Source organism: Diceros bicornis, chromosome 6, assembly GCF_020826845.1.
Source record: "Diceros bicornis minor isolate mBicDic1 chromosome 6, mDicBic1.mat.cur, whole genome shotgun sequence".
In the NCBI taxonomy this organism is placed as follows: domain Eukaryota; kingdom Metazoa; phylum Chordata; class Mammalia; order Perissodactyla; family Rhinocerotidae; genus Diceros; species Diceros bicornis.
In genome coordinates, this window is record NC_080745.1 from 41,634,400 (window position 1) to 41,659,300 (window position 24,901).

The 24,901-nt window shown below is 35.9% G+C and overlaps 1 protein-coding gene across 1 annotated transcript in view; it reads right to left on the reverse strand.

The window, feature by feature from the left end:
- The window catches only part of REEP3 (receptor accessory protein 3), a 97,365-nt gene that overhangs the window by 45,363 nt on the left and 27,101 nt on the right, over positions 1-24,901 (reverse strand). The window contains exon 2 of the mRNA XM_058543370.1: positions 6,838-6,910. Within this exon, the coding sequence (XP_058399353.1) occupies positions 6,838-6,910 (73 nt within the window). The remainder of the gene's footprint in view (positions 1-6,837; positions 6,911-24,901) is intronic.

Here is a 24,901-nt window from a genome sequence, read left to right on the forward strand (position 1 = left end):
GTAAATCTCTACGTTTTCCAAATTATTAAAACCCTTCAATCAAATGAACACTTTTAATCCAAAATATCAAAAGATGCCTGGGGAACACTTCTTGATAATAAAGAAAAGTTTTTCAGTATGTTTTTTCCCCTCCTATCTCTACTCTAAAACTAGTAGACAACTTCAGATTTTACCAATTGATGAGAACTGTAGAACTGGGGTATGGTATATTTGTTCATTTTCATATCACCCAAATATTCAGTCAAAAATTAGGTCACTTTCAAAAACCAAGGCAATAGGGTATTAGAGGGCCATTTCTAGGCCTTTTAGAGAGGAATCTCCCAGAGTTTTCCTGGTTCTTTGTTCTTGCTCACAGTAAATCTCAGGACCAAAGGTCTGATTTTGACTTAAGTGCTGTTAGCTAATCTTTTCACTGCCACTTTCTCCAACATTCTTAGAATAAGAACACTGGTTTTCTAGAAAAGCTAACAGCAATTACACACGACTTGGAAGTAAACATTCTATTTTCAAGTCATGAGACGGTATAAGCTTGAAAAAATTTGCAAAACCATACTAATTCTTCAGTAAGTTTACATTTCAATTACTGCAAGACTGAAAGACTTTAAGTAGGCCATATCAGCCACACTATACAGGAAATTATATCCTAGGAAAGCTCTGTTTTAAAAATAGGCAAAGGAAGAAAGGAAGGTTGCCAAAATACACAGCACTTTCCATTTGTTTTGATTTGAATACAGCATCTGTTTTATCAGGTGCAATCTACCATTTGCAGGCTTAAGAGGAATAGTAGTAGTTAGGGTGGGAAGAAGTAAATTAACCAAAAATGTTTGCTTTCTGAAAATAATTTTGAATTAGATATCAGTGGAATTTATTTTTCTTATTTATTTTTATTTTTATTTTTTGTGAGGAAGATCGGCCCTGAGCTAACATCTGCCAATCCTCCTTTTTGCTGAGGAATACTGACCCTGGGCTAACATCCATGCCCATCTTCCTCTACTTCATCTGGGACACCGCCACAGCATGGCTTGACAAGCGGTGCGTTGGTGTGCCCCGGGGATCAGACCCGGCAAACCCCGGGCCGCTGCAGTGGAGCGCGTGCACTTAACCACTTGTACCACCAGGCTGGCCTCTGGACTTTAGATATTAAGCAAAAACCCCAAAGAAACTGAGGCTTTGGGATAAGTCAGATTGGACTGTATACTCCTTAACCCTGTAGAATTAAGGCCGAGAAAGTAGACCAATCCACTTAAGAAATGTACACACTCTTGTAAACACAATTTAATATTTGATACATACTTAAAAGTCAACTCTTCTTCCTTCCCTTATTCATTCATTCATTCAAAAAAAAATATCGAGTACCTACTATATACCATGTACTATTCTAGGTACAAGAATATAGCAACTAACAAAACAACAAAACTCTCTATGGAGCTTCTTCTGGTAAGGAAGACAAACATATAGAAATAAACAACATAATATTAGATAATATAAGTGCTATTAAGAATATAACAGGGAGGGCAGGCCCCGTGGCTTAGCGGTTAAGTGTGCGAGCTCCGCTGCTGACGGCCCGGGTTCAGATCCCGGGTACACCCCGACGCATCGCTTCTCTGGCCATGCTGAGGCCGGTGCCACATACAGCAACTAGAAGGATGTGCAACTATGACATACAACTATCTACTGGGGCTTTGGGGGAAAAATAAATAAAAAGAATATAACAGGGAAATTTTAAGAAGGTCAATTTTACTAAGAAACTACCATATGTAAAACAAAGCAAATTTGGATGGGATCACTATACAGGAAAACTTTATGAGAAAAGAGTTCTGACAAAACTGTTATTATCTGAGGTTAAACTGGATGACTAAGTTTAGGTGAAACTCAGCAAGAAAATAATATTAAAAATTTATGTTAGAAGTAAATTTAGGTTGGAAATTCTTACAGAACTGCCAAGACTTTACAGAACTTTCAAAACTTTTCATTTCATCTTTAACCATTTTGATCACAGCTGATTTAGATGCCTATGGGTCTTGCCTAGTACTGGTTAAGCTGCCTCATTGCCCTTTCTAGAAAATATCCATATAGTTGTGGCCCCTGAAGATCTACCTTGGAATTAATCAGAAGCACATTCACTGGCTAGTTGTGAAAGCTGTTTCAACTTTTCGTGAAGCCAGGATCCTTACCTACTTTTCTAAAGGTAGCATGGTAGAAGAGAAAGACTAAAATATTAGAAACAGAAGGTATCCAATCTGGTACCATTACGGCCTTAATGATCCATGTGCCCCTGGGCAAGTTAATTCACTTCTTTGAGCCTGTAATATTGGAATATTTTCCCTACCTACTTTATAAAGTTGTAGTGAGGACCAGTGAGATTATTATTGTGGTATGCAGAATAATGTCCCTCTCTCCCAAAGATGTCTACGACCTAATTCCTGGAATCTGTGTGTGTGTGTGTTACATGGTAAATGAGAAATCAGGTTGCAGATGGAATTCAAGCTGCTAATCAGCTGACCCTGCGCTAGGGAGAGGATCCTGGATTACTCAAGTGGGCCCAATGTAATCCATCACAACGGTCCTTATAAGTGGCGGGAGTGGACAGAAGAGAGAACAAGAGAGGTGGCAGTGTGAAAAAGACTCAGTCCAAAGTTTCTAGCTTTGAAGATGAAGGAATAGAGCCAGAAGCCAAGGAATGCAGGCAGCCTGTAGAAGCTAAAAAGGGAAGGAACAGATTTTCCCCTAAAGCCTCCAGAAGGGATGCAGTCCTGTGGATCCATTTCAGATTTCTGACCTCTAAGACTAAGAGAATAAATATGTATTGGTTTAAGCCAATAAATGTGTGGTAATTTGTTACAGCAGCAATTGGAAACAATAATACACAGAGGTATTTTGAAATTGGTAGGAAATTATATAAATGTAAGATATTATTCTAATATGACATCTCAGCTTAGTTGCTCTGTTTAACAGCCTTGATGGCAAACAACCCTGTTACCAGGAGGTCTTTAGAGTTGAATCATATTTACTTGTCAAAAGCGGATGCCCTGTCTTTCCTGTTTCAGTGCGTGACCACATTTGCTTTTAGCTCTCATTGCATTTGTGAAGCAGAGTTGATTACCATCTAATTATCAAACTAGCTCCAGCCACCTGCCTTTCTACTTCCCTAGTTTCTCTTCAATTACTCATTATTCTGATATTCTCAAAGGGATTGTTAAGAAAACTTTTTTCAGTCACAATACCACAGCAAAATCATGCACAGATAATTCCTACTTTGTTAATAATGAGTTATTCTCTAAAAACTGTGCAAGGCAATATTCTAAATACATATCTAAATACACATGCACATATATATAGATATGTACATATATCAACACATACTGTTTTATAGTTTTTTTTATCAGTTTGAATAAGAATGTTAATGGATTTTCTTCCATAGGTTAAATGATCTTTAACTTATGAAGCAGAATTAAAATTTTAGGGTTAGACCATTCTTATTAATCTCAAATTTACAGAATAATCCAGTAATAAAAATTTGAGTGTTGTATTAAGGAAATAAAACACACAAATCCATGTTTTTTTTTTTTTTTTTTTAAGATTTTATTTATTTATTTTTCCCCCCAAAGTCCCAGTAGATAGTTGTATGTCATAGCTGCACATCCTTCTAGTTGCTGTATGTGGGACACGGCCTCAGCATGGCTGGAGAAGCGGTGTATCGGTGCGCGCCCGGGATCCGAACCCGGGCCGCCAGCAGCGGAGCTCGCGCACTTAACCGCTAAGCCACGGGGCCGGCCCACAAATCCATGTTTTTAAATCTTGAAAAATGAGGATTAACAAAGTTAAATTGATCCATAGTGAGAAACTGACTAACATTTTTATAATGGTTCTTAGGCCAATCCCTAAACACCATCATTTTTTCTGCTCTTAGCATGCACTTATACATGACAGGCCTCTTTCTTTTTTTCTTTTTAAGCATCTTTTTTTTTTTTTTTTGGTGAGGAAGATCAGCCCTGAGCTAACATCCATGCCAATCCTCCTCTTTTATTGCTGAGCAAGACCAGCCCTGAGCTAACATCTATTGCCAATCCTCCTCCTTTTTTTTCCCCTTTTCCTCCCCAAAGCCCCAGTAGACAGTTGTATGTCATAGTTGCACATCCTTCTAGTTGCTGTATGTGGGACGCCGCCTCAGCATGGCCGGACAAGCGGTGCGTCGGTGTGCGCCCGGGATCCGAACCCGGGCCACCAGCAGTGGAGCGTGCGCACTTAACTGCTAAGCCACGGGGTCGGCCCCAGGCCTATTTCTTTCTATTACAATTTATTATACCTTTATATTTCTTATCGTTATCTTCTTACCTTTTATTTTAGGGGGTGGTATTTCTGTGCCTACTAATATTTTCGTATTATTAGAGCTTCTCATCTAAACTTCATTTTCAATTTGTATTTAACTTTTCTTTCCCAACAGAATCAAGCAGATTTGGGAGTGAAGATAGGATAATATCATAAGCACAAATACATGCACAAAGACACACACACAGAGGCACACCAATTATTCCACATCCTGGGTTTACAATGCTTTATAGATGAAATGGGCCCAAAGTTGAGAAACATATCACTGTGTACTTCAACTGTACAGTTAACTGGATTCAGAAAAAAAGATCTCATTTAATAACAGTATCACAAACATTCCAAATAGGGCAGAATGTACTGGCCAGTACATTTATTAAGTACTAGCCAGCAATATACTCCCAGCTCATATATTCATGGTATTTGGAAATGAAGAGCCATTCTTATTTTGTCTTTCAAAAGAGAGAATTCCAATTAAAATATTACACAGTAGGGGAGTGTTGTCTATGGACTGGTACAAGGCTGTGAAGTGTTACTGTTTTGCTTTAAATACAAAAATTGACTGTAATTTCATGTCTACTGAATCTAGTAATAACAAAATTTAGGTTGTATTATGTTTTTGGGTTTTCATTTTATTTTTCTAGTGATTAGTTTTTTATTTTTTTTAATAAAAGTATTGGTCTATGACTTATTGGAAATTAAAAACAAAACAAAACAAAACTGGTCCTTTACCATAGGTAGCTTGAGAAGCACTGTTAACAAGACAAGTGCTTGTTTCTAAAAACCAACCTATGCCAGTACTATAAAACAATACTTGAAGAATTTATTACAATATATATTAAAATATGTCCCTTCAAGTCATTTATAAAATGACTTTAAATTACCAAGACTTAATGTGGTTCCATTTCTTAAGACTATTTCACCAATCCTAGATCCAAGAGATATATATATAAAAGAATAGAAAAATTTCAGAGCTCAACTAAGTAACTTCTTTACCTCTTCTAGAGGTATTCTACCATTCTAAATGATTTGTGTATACTTCACTTGAAAAATTAGTTTTATATAAGAGAAAAAAATGACTATAAAAGTTCAATAGAATGGGTTAGTTATAAAGGTTTCAGAGCCCCCCCCAACCCAAAAAAAAACCACCCTGAACAAATAGAATAAAGAAGCATCATCTGATCTCTGATCATGTGATGAGTTGGATGACCAGGCTATCATCTAAGATCCCTTAAAAAGAACGATGGCTATATATCCACAAAAATTGAAAACAGGTACTCAAAAAAAATCCTTGTACATGAATGTTTATAAAAGCACTATGCATAATAGCCAAAAGGTGGAAACAATCCAGATGTTCATCAGTGGATGAATGGAGAAACAAAATATTGTATATACATGGTAGAATATTATTCAGCCATAAAAAGGAATGAAATACTGATACAATGTGGATGAATTTTGAAAACATTACGCCAAGTGAAAAAAAAACAGACAGAAAAGGTCACATGTATGATTCCATTTATATGAAATAACCAGAATAGGTAAATCCACACAAACAGAAAGCAGATTGGTGGTTGCCAGGGGCTGCAGGAAGGGAAGTATGGGGAGTAACCGCTTAACTGATATGGTTTTTTATTTTGGAGTGATGAAAATATTTTGGAACTAGATAGAAGTAGTGTTCGCACAATATTGTGAATGTACTAAATGTTACTGAATTGTTCACTATGAAACAGTTAATTTTGTTATGTGAATGTCACCTCAATTAAAAAAGAATCACAGTTATCTGCAGTTATCTCAGCACCGATTACCTCTACTGATTAACCACTAATAAACTATGCTTTTGCTATTCGCTGAAAATTCACTCCATCACAAATAGTATACTATGTCAGGATTTATAGGTGGGGAAGCCCATTTACTATTAAAACGGATAAAATTGGGAATGAGGAGAACTTACAGACATGAGTAAAAAAAACAAATAGTAAAAGTAAAAAAAAAAATTACAGAATGAGGAAGAGGAAACTGAAAGAAGAAACACTGAGGATCAAAAAGGAAATTATTACAAATAGTCTGATTCAAGAAGAAAAAAGACTCTAATTGTCAGTAGTGATGAGGTATCTGCATATTTAAATCAATTAAAAAGTGACAAAAAGCCTATGAACGAAAAAAGGTTTTGGGGCCAGAAAGATATATTCTCAGTGTACTTATCAATTTACAAGGCTAAAAAACAAACAGACAATCCCCCAACCTCTTATACTGGAACTTACAGACTAAATAAATAAGATAGACCCAATTACTCATTTGGGAATCATACGCTTATTTAAATACCAACTGACAGTGAACTATTTTTGAAACTCCACTTTGGAATTGCATTCAAAATTAGTTTTAAAAAAAGACTAATTTCATTACTTCACATTTATATCACCTTTTTAACCAAAAACATTATTCCAGCTGTTTTTAGTCTTGTATATTATGGATACATTAAACTAGATTAATCACTTATAAAACTATACTTACATATTCCTTCACGTTTTTTGTTTTCACAGCTTTGTATGAATAATATGCAGGATAAAGCATTCCAAACACCAACCTAAAAGTAAAAAGTATGAGAAGACTAATCAAACACAACAATGCTTTTACCAACTCAGGAAAACTTCACCCAATAGAAAAGTAGAGAGTACATGGCAAATAAATGACAGTGTAAATTTGTATGAATGCAAGTTTGTTTATAAACTAAATCCACTCAGAATATCAAACTAAAAATACATTTTTTTTTTTTTTACAAAAAGATGATTTCAATATTCTAAATACAGTTTCATGGGGAAAAAAAGATTTTTTTTTTTTAAATTGCCATTTAAAACCTTTTTTTCTCATCACAAAAATATTCTGTGGTTCCTTGAAGAACATTTGGAAAAAACATAGAAAATCGCCAAAAATAAAATTAAAATTGTCCCAACCCTACCAGTCAGAGATAATCACAGGCAACATTTTATTGTATGCAAATCCCATTTTTATCCATGTGTAATATACCTAAAATATAAACATCACACACACACAGAAACACACAATTTGTGTAATGAAAAAGTGGTCTTGCACTCCATTAATTTGAGAAGCATTGGCTTCTAATTACAATGACAGTGCTGTGAAACAATACTTGATATATTTATTACATATGTATTAAAATAACTCTCTTTAAGCATTATAAAATGACTAAGTCATTAATAGGAATTAATTTAATGCCATGTGTTAAGATTATTTCACCAAATCCCATATCTGAGAGATATGTAAGGAGATATATATATAAAATGAAAGGTTAGCCATAGAAAAGGCATAACACAGTATACATGGTTTACAACTGACATTCTCATCACGGAATTTTTTCTCCTCAAATATTATTCTACAGTATTCTTCTTAGTATCTTCATTACATTCCACATTGAGATTCCCACAGTTTATTTAAACAATCCCATATTTATAGGCTTTTGGTTAAGTTCCAGGTTTTTGCTATTGCACATATTACCATGAAAAACATTTCTGTGCACCTTGATAATCACTTTCTGTTTGTGATGTTGCTGCTTCAAAGAGTACACACATTTTTTATCTATTACCGAAATGCCTTCCAGAGAGGTAGTTCCAGTCTACATTCCTATATGTTGACAATCATAGGTATCACAATTAAAAAAAAAAAAAAAAGTTTACCAGCTAAATAGAAGAAAAATAATAATTTCATAGGTGTTTTAATGTGCATAACTGAACAACAGTTAAGTATGAATGTTTTTCAAGTCTTTACTGGCCTTTTGATGCATGGGGTATATGACATCTGTTGTCCAATTTTTTTTTTGGTCTTTTTTAAAAAAGAATCTTTATTTTAGAATAGTTTTAGTTTTACAGAAAAGTTAGGAAGCTAGTCCCAAATACCCTACACTGAGTTTCCCCTATTAACATCTTGCATTAGTATGGTACATTAGTCACAATTAAACCAATACAGATATTTATTACAGTAGTCACAATTAAACCAATACAGATATTTATTAACTAAAGCCGGTACACTATTCAGATTTCTTTAGTTTTTACCTAGTAACCTTTTTCTGTCCTACAATTCCATCCAGGATAGCACATTATATTTAGTTGTCCGTCTCCTTAGCTCCTCTTGGCAGTAACAGTTTCTCAGCCTTTCCTTGGGAAATGACCCCCTTGACAGTTTTGAGGAGTACTAGTCAAGTATATTGAAGGAAGTACCTCTACTGGAATTTGTTTGGTGTTTTTCTCATGATTAGACTGAGGTATGGGCTTTTGGGAGGAAGACCACAGAGGTAAAGTATCATCTCATTGTATTATATCAAGGACACATACTATCAACATGACATCACTGTTCATGTTAACCTTGACCACCAGGCTGAGGTTCTGTTTGTTGGATTTGCCACTATAAGGTTACTCTTTTTCTCCCCCTTTTCATGCTGTACTCTTTGGAAGGAAGCCACTATGCACAGGCCACACTTGAGTGGGGAGTTATGCTCCACCTCCTTGAGGGTGGAGTATCCACATAAATTATTTGGAATTCTTCTGCATGGGAGATTTGTCTATTCTCCCCTAGTTATTTATTTATTCAATGACTTATTTATAACAATATGAACTCACACATATTTATTTTACACCTTGGGTTCTAATCCAATGCTACTTTATTTTGTTGCTCAAAGCTTTGAACCTTGGGAGATCTTTCAGTTAGCTCCTGTGTCCCTTAGACATACCTCTATAATTGTGAGGTTTTTTTCAGCAATTTGTTACTTTCTGGCACTGCATGATGCTCCAGGGTCATCCTGTGTACTTCCTGCCTCATTCCTAGAATCAGCCACTTCTCCAAGGAGCCTCGGTTCCTTTTATCGGAGGACAGCCATTTAAGACCAAGATCTGGGTGCTAGGTATGCTCATTATTACTGGAGTGTTGTTGATTCTAGGCCCTTCTTTGTCTATTTTACTATATGTTAAGCAATATTTTTCTAGGTTATTGTTATCCTTTGATTTTGTTTATAAAGTTTGCTGAAATACATATTGTATTATGTTTGCTGTGCTGCCATATCAAAATACCACAGAATGGATGGTTTAAACAATGGATATTTATTTTCTCATAGTTCTGGAAGCTAGAAGTCCAAGATCAAAGTGTCAGCAGGTTTGGTTTCTTCTGAGGCCTCGCTCCTTGGATTGCAGATGGCCACTTTCTCACTGTGTCCTGACATGGTCATCCCCTTGGTCTGTGTGTGTGTCAATCTCTTCTTCTTACAAGAACACCAGTCATAGTGGATTAAGGCCCACCCTAAACATTTCATTTTAACTGAATTGCCTCTTTAAAGACCGTATCTCCAAATGCAGTCACATTCTGAGGTACTGGGGTTAGGACTGCAACATATGAATTTTGTAGGGGGACACAACTCAGCCCACAACACATATAGTTTATTTATGAACTTTTATATTAAATAAGCCTTTCTTATACTGAGCAAATATCTATATCTCTATATTTTTAGTTCAGTTATCATTTATTTGTTAAATTTTTTTTGCAGGGGGAGGGGCAGTAAATCCCTGGTGACTTTCTTATCCCTCACAAAGCGGAACCCTGGGCTTGGGGCTGATGTCACCAGGTCCGAGGAATACCCAGTCTTCTCCTGCTGGGGATTTTATCCTCACCAACCAGAACCTACATCATTAACAATCTCTGCCTTACCTAACAATACTACCCTGTGAATGCTACTTCACCAGAAGCCAATCTCAGACTCTGAATATGGGATTTTTAGCTGTGCCACAGAACATAGGGCTTTCAATTTAAGCCAGAGGCCCCCACAAGGCACAGAGGCTTTCCAGCTAAGTGACCTCTAAGAAAGCAACTGACCTTAAGAACCGAGATGTAAACAACACAACTCCCAGGTCCGCTATGTGTTCATCCTCACTGCTGACACAAGGCATAATCCCATAGTTAGCCATCATGTAAACTGTAAGTTTACATATTCAAGTTAATAATTTCAATCCACTCTGTATTTCCCTTTAGAATTTGGATACAATCAACGTGTTATCTTCCGTATTCTCATACAATCTAGTACCACTGGATTTAAACTCAACATGAGATTCTTCATTTCTATCACTGGATGGATCTTGATGCCTCCTTCCCCTGCTACAATATCCATCCAACCTGTAAGCCAGTCCTGTTGGTTCTTCCTTGGTGAGAGTCCACGCATTCATCGTCCTCTTTTATTTTCAAACCTGTGGCCAATGACACATTTAGGCTCTGACTTACTGAATAGTTTCCCAGCACATGCCTCTGGCTCCACTGTCAGATCAATCTTCCTAATCTACCTGCAGCACAGCCTTGCTTAAAGACTTCATTAGCTGGCCTCTTTACCTTCTTGCTTAACAGCCATGTGGGGGCTCATCAGAACATAATTTGAAAACCACCGCCTTATATAAACCATCTGTTCCAATATCGTTTCCTCATAATGTCTCTTGTACTTCTCCTTCAGTCCTGGAGTGTGTGCTTCTTGCCTGCAATGCCCCCCTCCTTCCTTACCTTTTCTCCCCTCCTTTCTTTTCTTCCCTTTATCTTCCGGCTTAATTAACTTTTTTCTTCAAGGTCCAACTCTCCTCATTAGACTTCTAAATTACTTTTTATTTTGAATTTCAGAATTTGTCAGGATTAGTCATTTTGCCTTTAGCATATTCTATTTTAGATTGTTTGATGTATTTTTCAATGTATATAACTGACTTCCAAAACAAGCAATTTTCTCATATATAGTAAGGATTTGGTGTTAGTTGATACTATGCATAAAGGTGCTTTGCCTTTATTTTTTAACCTCTGTATTGAATAGAATCAGTCAAATGAATACACACAATATCCCTAACACCTAACTCTTGTAAGAGTAGGAAACAATAATGTATTTCATTTGGAACATGGGAAAGATTAAACATCTTAGTGAATAGTGGGACAATTTTTAAGGACCACCACTATTAATATTATAACTTATTACTGCTCCAATGTGACTATTACTGAGTAATTTATTACTAACATCTGTAATATTTTCTAGCTTTTTTCTTTTTTGGTTTATTTTCTTTAATATTGGGTCCTACTGTAGATGTTTGCAACCTGGGAGGTCAGGCATAAAGCCAAAACATGAGCACAGTGTATAAAATTAAATAAAGTTTATTTTAGAAGGCCACCTACAAGATAAACTCGGGGCTTATAAAGGGAGTATTTGCTCCAAATAAAGTTCACCTCTAAATTTGAAGATTGTTTCAGTTAGAGAGGCAGGAAGAAACAGTTATTCATTTCCTCTTAGTCTTTTGCCTAAAGAGGGAGAATTTTGCCAAAATACTCATGACACCCTTCCCTCCCACAGAGCTAAAGCTGCCTATTTAAGAAAGGAAATAAAATTTATGAGAATGCAGTAGTGGAGATGGTCCTTGTATAATTTTTCATTTATGGAAAATACCTGAAATAGCTATTTTCTGGACAGATGTTTAGACACAATCCATCTTTCACCAAAATTGTTTTAGAGAATTACAGTATGTTCAAAGCCAAGTCTCAGAAGCAACTAGTTAAGCTCTCAATACTAGAGGTAATAATGTCATCAAAGCATAAAAGTTATCTGTATCATTTCATAAAAAATTGATTAAAGCTTCTTTTTCTGATTAAGATCCTAAGAACAGCTTACTGTTTTTAGTAAGAATTTTGGAAGATGTAAAAAAGTATACAAAAGATAATAAAAATCACTCATAATTCCATTATTAAATGAACCATCTCTTTTTTGTTAAAAGTTATTCTAAACATTTATATACACTCCTTATAATTTTTATCAAACTTTTCACAAGTCTGATATATCACTCTCTCAAATGCTTTAAAAACCTTTAAAAAGCATCAATAATAATTGAATAACAAACCCTGTTGAGTTAACTAACATTTAAACAAGTTACAAAGCACTAATTCCAAAGATTTAAACTTTTTAAAAATCTATTATTCTTATTGTCATTCTTTTTTTTTTTGTGAGGAGATCGGCCCTGAGCTAACATCCGCCAATCCTCCTCTTTTTTCGCTGAGGAAGACGGCCCTGGGCTAACGTCGGTGCCTATCTTCCTCCACTTTATATGGGACGCCGCCACAGCATGGCTTACCAAGCGGTGCGTCGGTGCGCGCCCGGGATCCGAACCAGCGAACCCCGGGCCGCCGCAGTGGAGCGCGTGCACTTAACCGCTTGCGCCACCGGGCCGGCCCCTGTCATTCTTTTAAAAAAATATGAAAAATGAAAATATAGAGAAATAGAATAGCATAATATATCCCTCTATACCTATCATGTAGTTTTAAGAATTATTAATAGTGACCTATTCTTAATATTTCGGCATTATCTTTTCCAGTTTTTCCTATAATATTTTTAAAAAACATTATTTTAAAACATAATTAACACATTTTAAAGACAATATTTTAAAAATATAATATTTTATAACATAATTAGAACATAATTTAAACATAATTAATTGACATCTTAGAGCATATAGATTTTTATCCTGCCCTTTCACTAAATGTTACATTACAAGCATTTTCTTATATCTTTAAATATTCTTTAATAACACCATTTAACAACTACATAGTATAATATTCCCTCATATGGATGAAAATCATTAAAATCATTTCTTAGATGTCTATTATATTAATTAATGCTATGACAAACAATCTATGTTTACTAATAACAGCAATTATTTATCAACATTTTATGCTAGGCAGGATGTTAAGCACTTTCCATATATCACTTCCTTTAATTCTCACAGTAACACCTAGAGATAGGAGCTATTTTCATGCCTATTTTACAGATGCAAAGACTGAGGCTCATAGAAGTTAAGAAACTAACACAATGTCATACAACTTGTAAGTTTATTGCCTGAATTCAAAGCCAGGCACTCTCATTCCAAAATCTGCACTTAAAAAATCACCATTTATTTCCTAATGACATTATCCTAGAAGGGGAATAACTAGGTCAAAGGGTCTGAAATTTTGACGCTCTTTGATATATATTACCAAACTGCTCTTTAGAAGAGTAACATCAATTTATATTCTTACCAGGAATGTATGAAAATACCCATTTTTAAAAATAGGATAAGACAAAAATGTCAAACAGATGAATTAAACAAAGTAGAAGAGTCAGTAGGCATTTTTTTCAACAGATGAACTGTGTTTCTAAGACAAAATACGGATTAGAACAATCATGCAGTGTATAAACTGCTACTAAAAGAAAAATATCCCAAAATATTATAGTCAATGAATTAATTTCTGAACTATTTTAATTTCCCCTAAAGTTGTCTTTAGATTACAAATTCCCTCTCTAATAATACAAAAGAATTTATTTATTTATTTTTTTGTGAGGAAGATCAGCCCTGAGCTAACATCCATGCTAATCCTCCTCTTTTTGCTGAGGAAGACCGGCTCTGAGCTAACATCTATTGCCAATCCTCCTCCTTTTTTTCCCCAAAGCCCCAGTACATAGTTGTGTCATAGTTGCACATCCTTCTAACTGCTGTATGTGGGACGCGGCCTCAGCATGGCCGGAGAAGCGGTGAGTCGGTGTGGGTCAAACCCGGGCTGCCAGTAGCGGAGCATGCGCACTTAACTGCTAAGCCACGGGGCAGGCCCCTATAAAAGAATTTAAATCTTAGTTTGTTAAAAGTAACTATAACAAATACCTTATTACTGATAATAAACTACATAATAGTAATATGTAATATGACCATGCTCATATAGGAATTACTTGACAAATTCTCCTTTTCCCACTGCTTTCAGAATCATGCTCCCAAACAAAAAAATTGTAATTATGGTGTTCTATTAGACTAAAGGACAAAGAAACAACTCAATGAGACTAGAGGTTAACTAAAATGGGAAAGTTAATATTAAATAAACAAAATAAACTATAGAATCAAAAATCAGAATGATGAAAGACAGATGTACCAGGCTTGTTAGGATGAGTTAGTGACAATTTACGTGGATACCACATACTCTCTCAAAGAGCAATGCAAAATACAACACTCCAGGCGCTTATCAAAGATTATAAACCCCATTTGTCTGTAACACAGTTTACACTAAAGGCTGTTTGAGACCAGATACATTTACATAAGATAGCCCAGCATAAGGATGGCAAACAAGCAGAAGTTTCTGTCCGGCTACCCATTCCTGTGCCCAGGACAGAGATTGCTAGTCATTCAGTGCACTCTTTTCTGCTGACCCTGGTCTCAGAATCCTTGTCAACACAGCACTGTAAGCTCACACCAACAAAGAACAGGAGCTGAGTAGACTTATTTGCCACCTTTTGACCTCTTTGTTCTAAATCTTTATATCTCTAGGTGGTATCATTCCAAATTTGGATCAAGCTTGACCACTGGGTTGTATTTCTAAACTATTATACCCATCTCCTTTGGGGGAAAAGTCACTTTAACCAGCTTTTTAATATTACAATCTTGTCTTTTTCTTGAAGTATATTATAAGAAACTGCCATATGAAACTCACAGCTATAAATACTAGAGGGATAGTGTTAACGGCATTGTCTATTATATTAGTCTGTACCTATATATATAAATTTCACGTGTGAGATTTGCTTTGGAATTCAGTACAATGCAATGCTTAGCTTTCATTGAAAAAATATGCCCTTCCTTCTATCTGATAAGAATTATATTCCTTATTTCCCCCCACTGATTGCCAGGAAGCTCCGAGTCAAATTTGTTGTTCAACTATATCAACTATGGTGGGGTTTAGGATTGGCCTATTTATATCTGTATTTTCCAAATTTTGATTTTCTATTTTGATTGCTATTTTTTTCTAGTCTCAGTTCTCTTATTTTTCTTTATCTTTTAACATATGCATTTGGCTAAACATTTCTCAAATCATTTGAAAGAATATAACAGAATATAATAGTTAAAATGTAGTAGTCACTGCAATTAAGCATGAAATTCAGCCCTAAGTTGTCACAGAACCAAGAAAAAAGTTTTTTAGTTTAGGTAGTTGTGACTGGGAACCACTGGTAGTCTCCCAACTTAGCCATGCAATAAAATCAGCTGGAGAGCTGCTTCTTTAATATTATTTTTGCTGTTGTTATTCATAAATTTAACATAGGTAATCAATTTAAACAACAGAATAAGGTAGAAAATGCAAAGTAAAAGTCTTCTCCCATTTTGAAACAATTTATTTCCCCAAAGATAAGCATAGAAAAAGTTTCATGGATATCCTACAGTAAAATAATTTAAATATATAAAACTTTTTTTTTTTTTTTTGCTGAGGAAGATTAGCCCTGAGCTAACATCTGTTGCTAATCTTCCTCGTTTTTCGCTTGAGGAAGATTAGCCCTGAGCTAACATCTGTGCCAATCTTTCTCCACTTTATATGTGGGTTGCCACCACCGTGTGGCTGAGGACTGGTGTAGGTCCACCTCTGGGATCTAAACCTGTGAACCTGGTCCACTGAAGTGGAATGAGCTGAACTTAACCACTATGCCACGGGGCCGGCCCCTATAAAACGTTTTAATAACAAAAATAGTAAATACTCAAAAACTCATCATTTCCTAATTATTTTACTACATTTTGCTATGCTCTTGAAACAACTATTCTATCTGTATGGTGGAAATACTAACCTCCCAGATCCACATTCAGTAACATCATACTGGTAGCCTGAAATAGGCTATTATTATAGGGAGTATTTACATCACGGAAATTAGCAAATGATATGAATCAGTCCCCTCTCCCCCAGTTGTCAAGCATTACCAGCAGACCACTGCTTAAATGCGTTTTAGCCAAGGGAAACTATAGTATGTTTCTATACGGAAGACAAGGAAACACTATATGTAGAGGGAATTCACAGAATTTAGTGAAATCAAAAAGGCAGGCTATTACAGCAACTGAGTTTATGAAGGGCTTCATGCAAGATAAAGAAAGAGGGTAAAAGTTTTCTGTCCTTTATCATAGTTCAATTCTGTTTGAATATTAGATCTCTAATATTAACACAGACCCCAGCAAATTTTTAAAATAAAATCAGAATCTTAAATAATAAGGAATCCTAGAAACAGTCTATCTTATAACAATAGTTTTCTGACTTTTTTCAAAGCAAAGTGTTTCTTCACGTTTTTCAAAGCAGTGTTTTTCCTTAGGAAATCTTTCTTAGGAACCTCAAATAAGAGATAAATGCAAACAAATAAGAGATGAATGCAATTAAGTTGTCCTTAGAGAACTTAATTTCATTGACTGTAGAATCCTCTGAGGAATCCTAAGCCCTTGAGAACTATTTGAAAAGCATCCTTGGGGCCAGCCTGGTGGCGCAAGTGGTTAAGTGCATGCACTCTGCTGCGGCAGCCCGGGGTTTGCAGGTTCAGATCCTGGGCGCGCACGGACACACTGCTTGTTAAGCCATGCTGTGGCGGCATCCCATATAAAGTAGAGGAAGATGGGCACGGATGTTAGCCCTGGGCCAGTCTTCCTCAGCAAAAAAGAGAAGGATTGGCATCTGATGTTAGCTCAGGGCTGGTCTTCCTCACAAAAAAAACAACAAAAAAAAGCATCCTCTATAAGTGGTTCAGTAGCTCCCAAACCTGTCTATGTGTAAGAATCAATTGGGAATGAGAATCTTTGGAAGCGGGGCCCAAGAATTTGAATTTCTGAATTCTGCATCTTCAACAAACTAAGGTATTGACAATATTATGCTTACTTTAGTTGAGTTAAAATTGATTATAATTAAGCAATAAATATGCTGTCAGTATGGTAAGCTGGTTTCGTGTCTAACTGGATTTTTACAAGTTATGTGAAAATGACTATAGGTTATCTTAACTTTTGCCAAACTGTATCCTTACTTAGACACTCAAATAAATGTAAGAGATCGTAAGAGAAAAGAGAAAGAGTCACAAAGAGTAAACTAAAGTGACAAAATTTAATAAATCTTTGAAAATAATGAATTTGTGCCTGTTTAAGACCAAATGATTAGAATTGGTGCAAGGTCCAGTGACAACCAATGTACTTGTGTATATTCTTCCTACATGAGTCATTCTACCACTGTTTAAGCAGCCATCTTGCAGCAAAAGTTCATGCATGATCACTGCCAAAATAATATGTAACTTTTGTCTTATACAAATTTCAAGAAGAAAAGATTTATTGCTAAGAATCTCTGCTAGTAGAGAATTCCTAGTTAGTAAAACAACATTTAAGTGGCCATCAAGTAACTATAACCTTCAAGAAAAATATGAAAATTACATATAGGAAGAAAAAGTCAAACCCAGGAGAAAAACCCAAATCCTGACTTCTATAACCAATGATACAAGTTTAAAATTGCCCATGGAAACAAAAAGAAAGTAAAAATTCCTTTGAAAGACTTTATATATGTTTTAATTATAGTCATCAAGAGCTATGAAGCTTGGAATTTTCATGTTGTCAGAGCTAAACTTTTAATTTTACTCCAGAGCTTCTAATTTCTACTCTAAAAGGAAAGCTAAAGATAAAACGAGCGGAAAGAAATCAATCCATAGCAGATTGGACTCCTACTTCATCAGCCTCTCACTCTCTCCCCTAGCCACCCTCCCACTCTCTACCACAGGGCCTACTATGTGGTAGACCCAAACCAAAGAAAAATATTTAAAAAGAATGCTGAACTCAATACAGAGTACACTATAGAACCAAGGGCTATGAACCCTTGAAGCACTCAAGTAAATAGGCATCCTAGGGGCAGAGTTCCAGAGTGGTTCACATAGCTAAAGAAGATGATGGTCCCTACAATCTACAGTATTCTCCCGTTTACTAAGTGTAATTTTTCCATTCTGATTGTCATTACAAATAAGAAACTCATAAAAGTAAGGCTCAGTGATATGAAGGATCTTATGAATTAAGCACCCAGCAAGTGTCAAAGGCAAAACATAATAAACACAGAACTTTGAATTTTAAAACCTGTGTTCTTTCCTATATACCAAATAAGCTTTGTACTTCATACAATGTCTAACTCATAGCAAGCAGATCCCAATATCAGTAGTGGAATAAAGTCAACATTCAGAAGTTATTTAAGTAATTGTGATGCACCAGTATACTACTGTCATATATAAAAAGATATCTCAGACCCATTTTTTGATCGTGTACAAAGTTTTCATAGAGGAATATCCACATCTTTAATCAACACTTACATGCTTTCCAATTCCTATCAAACTGGTTAGGTGGCTATACTTGATGGAGTTAAGAATTACTCATATCATCTGACCAACCCCTGACTCTTGAGTAACCCTTAACTCAAGAGGAACTGGTTTCTTTCTTTAGCCCCTTAAACACAGGATCTGTTAAAACCCAAACTTAGCATTAGCCCCAGTGACATTAAAGATAACGGAGAGTTCAGTTGTAATCTAAGGTTTAAAGAAAGCTTCTGGTGAAGAAAAATCACACACAAACCACTTTTGAAAATGTTGAGAAAACTTCCTTTCTTAAAATACATGCCTCTATGCAAATAAAAAGAAAATGAGTAAGAAAAGCCATAAACATGGACTCTACCCTGTTTTGTGCAGTTCATTCGGTACCACAAAGTGAACTTTCTTAAATTGAACTCAGATCTCAAATCACTGCCAAGTCCTCCCATCAGGCATTCATACCTATTCGCTACAGTCATCTACAGTCACCTCACAAATGAGCACAACAATTCTTTTCTAGGCTTTACCCAATCTAAAGTGAATTTAATATTCTGCTTTCAAATAATCTTTTAATTCCTCTCCATTACACAAAGACAGATATCAACGATGGCATACTATGTGCCAGGCACTGTGTCTTCTAGCACTAGGGATATATCAGTGAATTCACCACAGTTTTTTAATTAAAACTAAATTTGTAATGATTCAGAAATCAAAAGATTCTATTTTCATATTTCTTAGATCACGTCCTTCATTTCATTTGTTCAAATCTTTCTAGTACCTCCAGTATTTCCAACTCAGTAATTTTTTCTCATGCCAATCCCTAGAGCTAGAACAATCTCTCTCTTTATGTTGAGAACTCACTCTCTTTTCAAAGGCACCCTGCACGTTACTATCTGTCATTAATGAGGGTGAAAGAAGGTTTGGTCTCCTTATTTTGTATAGCAAACAAATAATAACAGAAATTAAGTTACAAAAATAACAACCAGAACATAAAAATTAAACATTTGTGGGGGCCAGCCCTGTGGCTTAGCGATTAAGTGCTCACGCTCCACTACTGGTGGCCTGGGTTCGGATCCCGGGCGCGCACCGACGCACTGCTTCTCCAGCCGTGCTGAGGTGGTGTCCCACATACACCAACTAGAAGGATGTGCAACTATGACATACAACTATCTACTGGGGCTTTGGGGAGAAAAAGGAGGAGGATTGGCAACAGATGTTAGCTCAGAGCTGGTCTTCCTCAGCAAAAAAAAAAAAAAAAAAAAAAAGAGGAGGATTGGCATGGATGTTAGCTCAGGGTTGATCTTCCTCACATACACACACACAAAAAAAAAACTATTTAAAAATTAAACATTTGTAAAAGCATTTAAAAATATTCTCTATGTTCTCTTCTCTTGAAGTGGTCAACTGATTAGAGAATGTCTAAATACTTTCTTTGTACCAGAAAATCAGAAAGGTGGGAACTTTATACTATTTTGGGCAACTCACCAATAGAAAAAGAAAGCAAACATATGCCACAAGAACTACCACCACCACCTAATTTAATTCTGACATCAGTAATTACAGCATAAAACCAGCATGCTGGCTGGTTGGCACTACCAAGCCCTCTGCCTCCTATGAAGCATCACTTATTGTTTCAAGAAAAGCAGTTTTGGATGAGCCTACTCCCACTCTTGAGAAATGGTGCAGTCTCTACCAATTCTGACTTTGCTGCTTTTTGCTCCCTAAAAAAACATATAAAAGTGATTAAACAAAGGGCAGTTGAGCTATCAAAGGAAAAGAAAATGGTGTTAAAATTCCTCATCACGAGGGGACTGTTCTATGTTAAGGATACTAAAAAGAAATGACAATTAAATGCAATGTGTGATCCTTGATTGGATTCTGTATTAAAAACAGCAACACTGCAGCTACATAAGGCATCATTGGGGCAATTTGAATATCAACTGTACTTTAGGTGTCAATATCAATGTTGTTTTTTTAGGTGATATTAGTCTTGAGGCTACATAAAAAATGCTCTTGTTTAGGATACATAGTAATTACAACTGAATGTCATAATGTCTTCAACTTACTTTTTTAAAATAAAATTTTAATTTTAGTATAGATTTATAAAAAATTGCGATAGTACAGATAGTTCCCATATACCACACACCGAGTTTCCCCTATTATTAAAATCTTATATTAGTATGGTACATTTGCACAATTAATGAACCATTAACAATAACTAGTATTAATTAAAGTCCATAGTTTCAGATTTGTTTAGTTTTTACATATATCTATTCTAGGATACCATCTGGGATGCCACTCCATTTACCACATTACATTTAATCATCATATCTCCCTACGCTCCTCAGAAAGTTTCCCCAATTTTTTATTTTTGATGACTTAATAATTTTGAGGATTGCTGGCCAAGTATTTTTTAGAATGTCCCTCAACTGGGTTGTCTGATGTTTTTGTCATGGTTAGACTGGGGATAGAGGTTTTAGGGAGGAACATCTCAAAGATAATGCCATTTTCATCACATATCAAGGGTACAGGCTATCAACATGGCTTATCACTGATGATGTTAATTAACCTTGATCACTTGGCTGTAGTAGTATTTGTCAGGTAATGTTACTAAACACTCTCCCTCAACCCTGCCCTGCTTCCCATACCATACTTTTTGGAAGGAAATCACTATATACAGCCTATATATACTTATGGAGTGGCAAGTTGTGCTCCACCTTCTTGAGGATGGAGTATACACATAAATTATCTGGAATTCTTCTGCATGGGAGATTTTCCTATTCTCTTCTGTTCATTTATTTATTCAATCATTATATAAGTATGGACTCACGGATATATATTGTACACTGTGGGTTCCAATCCAATACTATTTTATTTATTCTGTTGCTCAAATTGTGCCAGATTTGGTCATTGAGATCTCTTTCAGTTGGCTCTTGTGTCCCTTTAACAGACGCCCATCATTGTTTTTATTTTTAATTTTTTTGAGCACTTCATCACTTTCCGGCACTAGATGGTCCAGGCTCATCTTGCATATTTCTTGCCCCATTCCTAGAAGCAGCCATTTCTCCAAGGAATCCTGGTTCCTTTTATTGGATAATGTATTTGAAACCAAGACCTAGGTGCTAGGTGTGCTTGTTACTACTGGAGTATTGTTGATTCTAGGCCTTTCTTTGTCTATTTCATATCTTAACCAATATTTTTCTAGGTTATTGCCCTTTGATTTTGTTTATGAATTTTGCTAGTAGGCATACGTTGCATATTTGTGGCCTTATATAAGTATTTGCATTGATATTAAATAAATCTTTCTTATACTGAGAGCAAGTAAGTATCTACACCTCTCTGTATTTTAACTTCACTTACAGTTTATTTATTTATTTTATTTTTTGAAAGCGGAGAGGCAGTAAATCCCTAGCGACTTTCTTATCTCTCACAAAGCTGAACCCTGGGCTTGGGGCTGATGTTACCAGGCTCAGAGGAATCCCAAATCTTCTCCTGCTGGGGATTTTATCCTCACCAACCAGAACCTACATCATTAACAATCTCTGCCTTACCTAACAATACTACCCTGTGAATGCTACTTCACCGGAAGCCAATCCCAGACTCTGCATATGGGATTTTTAGCTGTGCCACAGAATATAGGGCTTTCAGTTTAAGCCAGAGGCCCCCACAAGGCACAGAGGCTTCCCAGCTAAGTGACTTCTGAGAAAGCAACTGACCTTAAGAACCGAGATGTAAACAACACAACTCCCAGGTCCGCTATGTGTTCATCCTCACTGCTGACACAAGGCATAATCCCATAGTTAGCCATCACGTAAACTGTAAGTTTACATATTCAAGTTAATAATTTCAATCCACTCTGTATTTCCCTTTAGAATTTGGATACAATCAACGTGTTATCTTCCATATTCTCACACAATCTAGTACCACTGGATTTAAATTCAATATGAGATTCTTCATTTCTATCACTGGATGGATCTTGACAACTCCTTCCCCTCCTACAATATCCATCCAATCTGTAACCCAGTCCTGTTGGTTCTTTGGTGAGAGTCCACACATCCATCGTCCTCTTTTATTTTCAAACCTGTGGCCAATGACACATTTAAGCTCCTGCCGTCTCATCTGACTTACTGAATAGTTTCCCAGCACATACCTCTGGCTCCACTGTCAGATCAATCTTCCTAATCTACCTGCAGCACAGCCTTGCTTAAAGACTTCATTAGCTGGCCTCTTTACCCTCTTGCTTACCAGCCATGTGGGGGCTCATCAGAACATAATTTGAAAACCACTACCTTATATGAATCATCTGTTCCAACATGGTTTCCTCAATGTACCTCTTCTACTTCTACTTCAATCTTGGCATGTACACTTCTTGCCTGCAATGCCTGCCTCCCTCCTGCCTCATCTTTCCTCCTCTCCACATGGATCATTTTAGCTTCCTCCCCTTATCTGTAACCTCTCATTCCAACAGTGAGAAACATTTACTTTATTGTTCAATTGCAGTATACATGTATAAAGGTTTCAGAATTAACTCATACCTTCACGGGATATAACTTAATCTATCAACTAGAGTACAGTGCTATGTACAGTTCTTTTTTACTTTAGTTTTACAGACTCCAACCATTTCCAAAGTTATTTAGATCAGCACCTTCTTCCTCCACTGCCTTCAAAAAAGTTGTTTAAAACACTTGTAATACAGTTAGATTTTTTTTGTCACATTCTGCATCCCATCCTGTATCCCTCAACCTCCTAAATGACTTTAAAACTTGCATATGTTAAGGTTTACTCTTTGTGCTCTAAAATTTTATGGGTTTTGAGAAATGCATAATGTCATATGTCCACCATTACAGTATCATACGGAATAGTTTAATTGCCCTATAAGAATCCTTGTGATTTACCTATTTAATGCCTCTAACCTCTGCCAATCACTGCTGTTTAAAATCTCTACAGTTTTGCCTTTTCCAGAATGTCATAGAAATGTAATGATACAGTATGTAGCCTTTTCAGATTTGACTCTTTCACTTAGCAATATGTATTTAAGATTCATCCATGTCTTTGCGTGACCTAATAGCTCATTTTTTATCACTGTAGAGTGTTCCATAGTATGGATGTACCAGTTTGTTTATCCACTCACCTAGTAAAAGATATCTTAATTGCTTCCAGTATTTGGTTGATTATGAATAAAGCTTCTATGAACAGTTGCATGTAAGTTTTTGTGTGGACCTAAGTTTTTCAAATCAGTTGGATAAATATGTAACAGCATGATTGCCAGATCCTATGGTAAGACTATGTTCAGCTTTGTAACAGACAAACTGTCTTCCAAAGTGACTATACCCTTCTGCGGTCCCCCCAGCAATGAATGAGAGTTCTTGTTTTGCATCTTTGCCAGCAATTGCTATTGTCAATTTTTATGATTTTAGACATTCTAATAGGTGTGTAGTGGTATCTCATTTTTGTTTGAATTTGCATTTCCTTAATGACACATGATGTAGTGCATCTTTTCATATGTGAGATACATACATTTATCATCTGTGTATCTTCTTTTGGTGAGGTGTCTGTTCTGATCTTTTGCCTATTTTTTTTTCCTTTTTGTGAGGAAGATTGGCCCTGAGCCAACATCTGTTGCCAATCTTCCTCTTTTTCTTGAGGAAGATTGTTGCTGAGCTAACATTTGTGCCAATCTTCCTCTATTTTTCATGTGGGACGCTGCCACGGCATGGCCCAAGGAGCGGTGCATAGATCCACACCTGGAATCCAAACCCGCGAACCATGGGCCGCTGAGGTGGAGCGCACGAACTCAACCACTATGCCACTGGGTCAGCCCCTCTTTTGCCTATTTTTTAATTGGGTTGTCTTTTTAATGTTGAGTTGTAAAATATTTTTTGTAATATATTGTTGAGTTTGCATATATGTTCTCTCAGTCCGTGGCTTGTCTTTTCATTCTTTAACAGCATCCTTCACAGAGTAAAAGTTTTTTAGTCTGACTTATCAATTTTTTTCTTTCCTGGATCATGCTTTTGTTGTTCTGTCTAAAAATTCATCACCAAACCCAAGGTCACCTACATTTTCTCTTATGTTTTTCCCTAGAAATTTTATAGTTTTGCATTTTACATTTAGGTCTATGATCCATTTTAGGGTAATTTTTGTGAAAGGTACAAGATCTCTATTTAGCTTCATTGGTTTTACATACATTTTTTGTCTAATTTTTACAGCACCATTTGTTGAATGAAACAACTTACTTTTAAATGGTTCAGTAAAGCCAAGAGTAACAAAAAGCTGTTGCTATTGCAGAATACACACATAGATAAAGCAACTGTAACAAATTTTTAACAATAGGTGATTTTAGGTGAAAGGTAAATGGGTGTTCATTGTACTCTTTCAAATTTTCTGTACTTTAACATTTCTCAATAAAAAGTGGTGCAA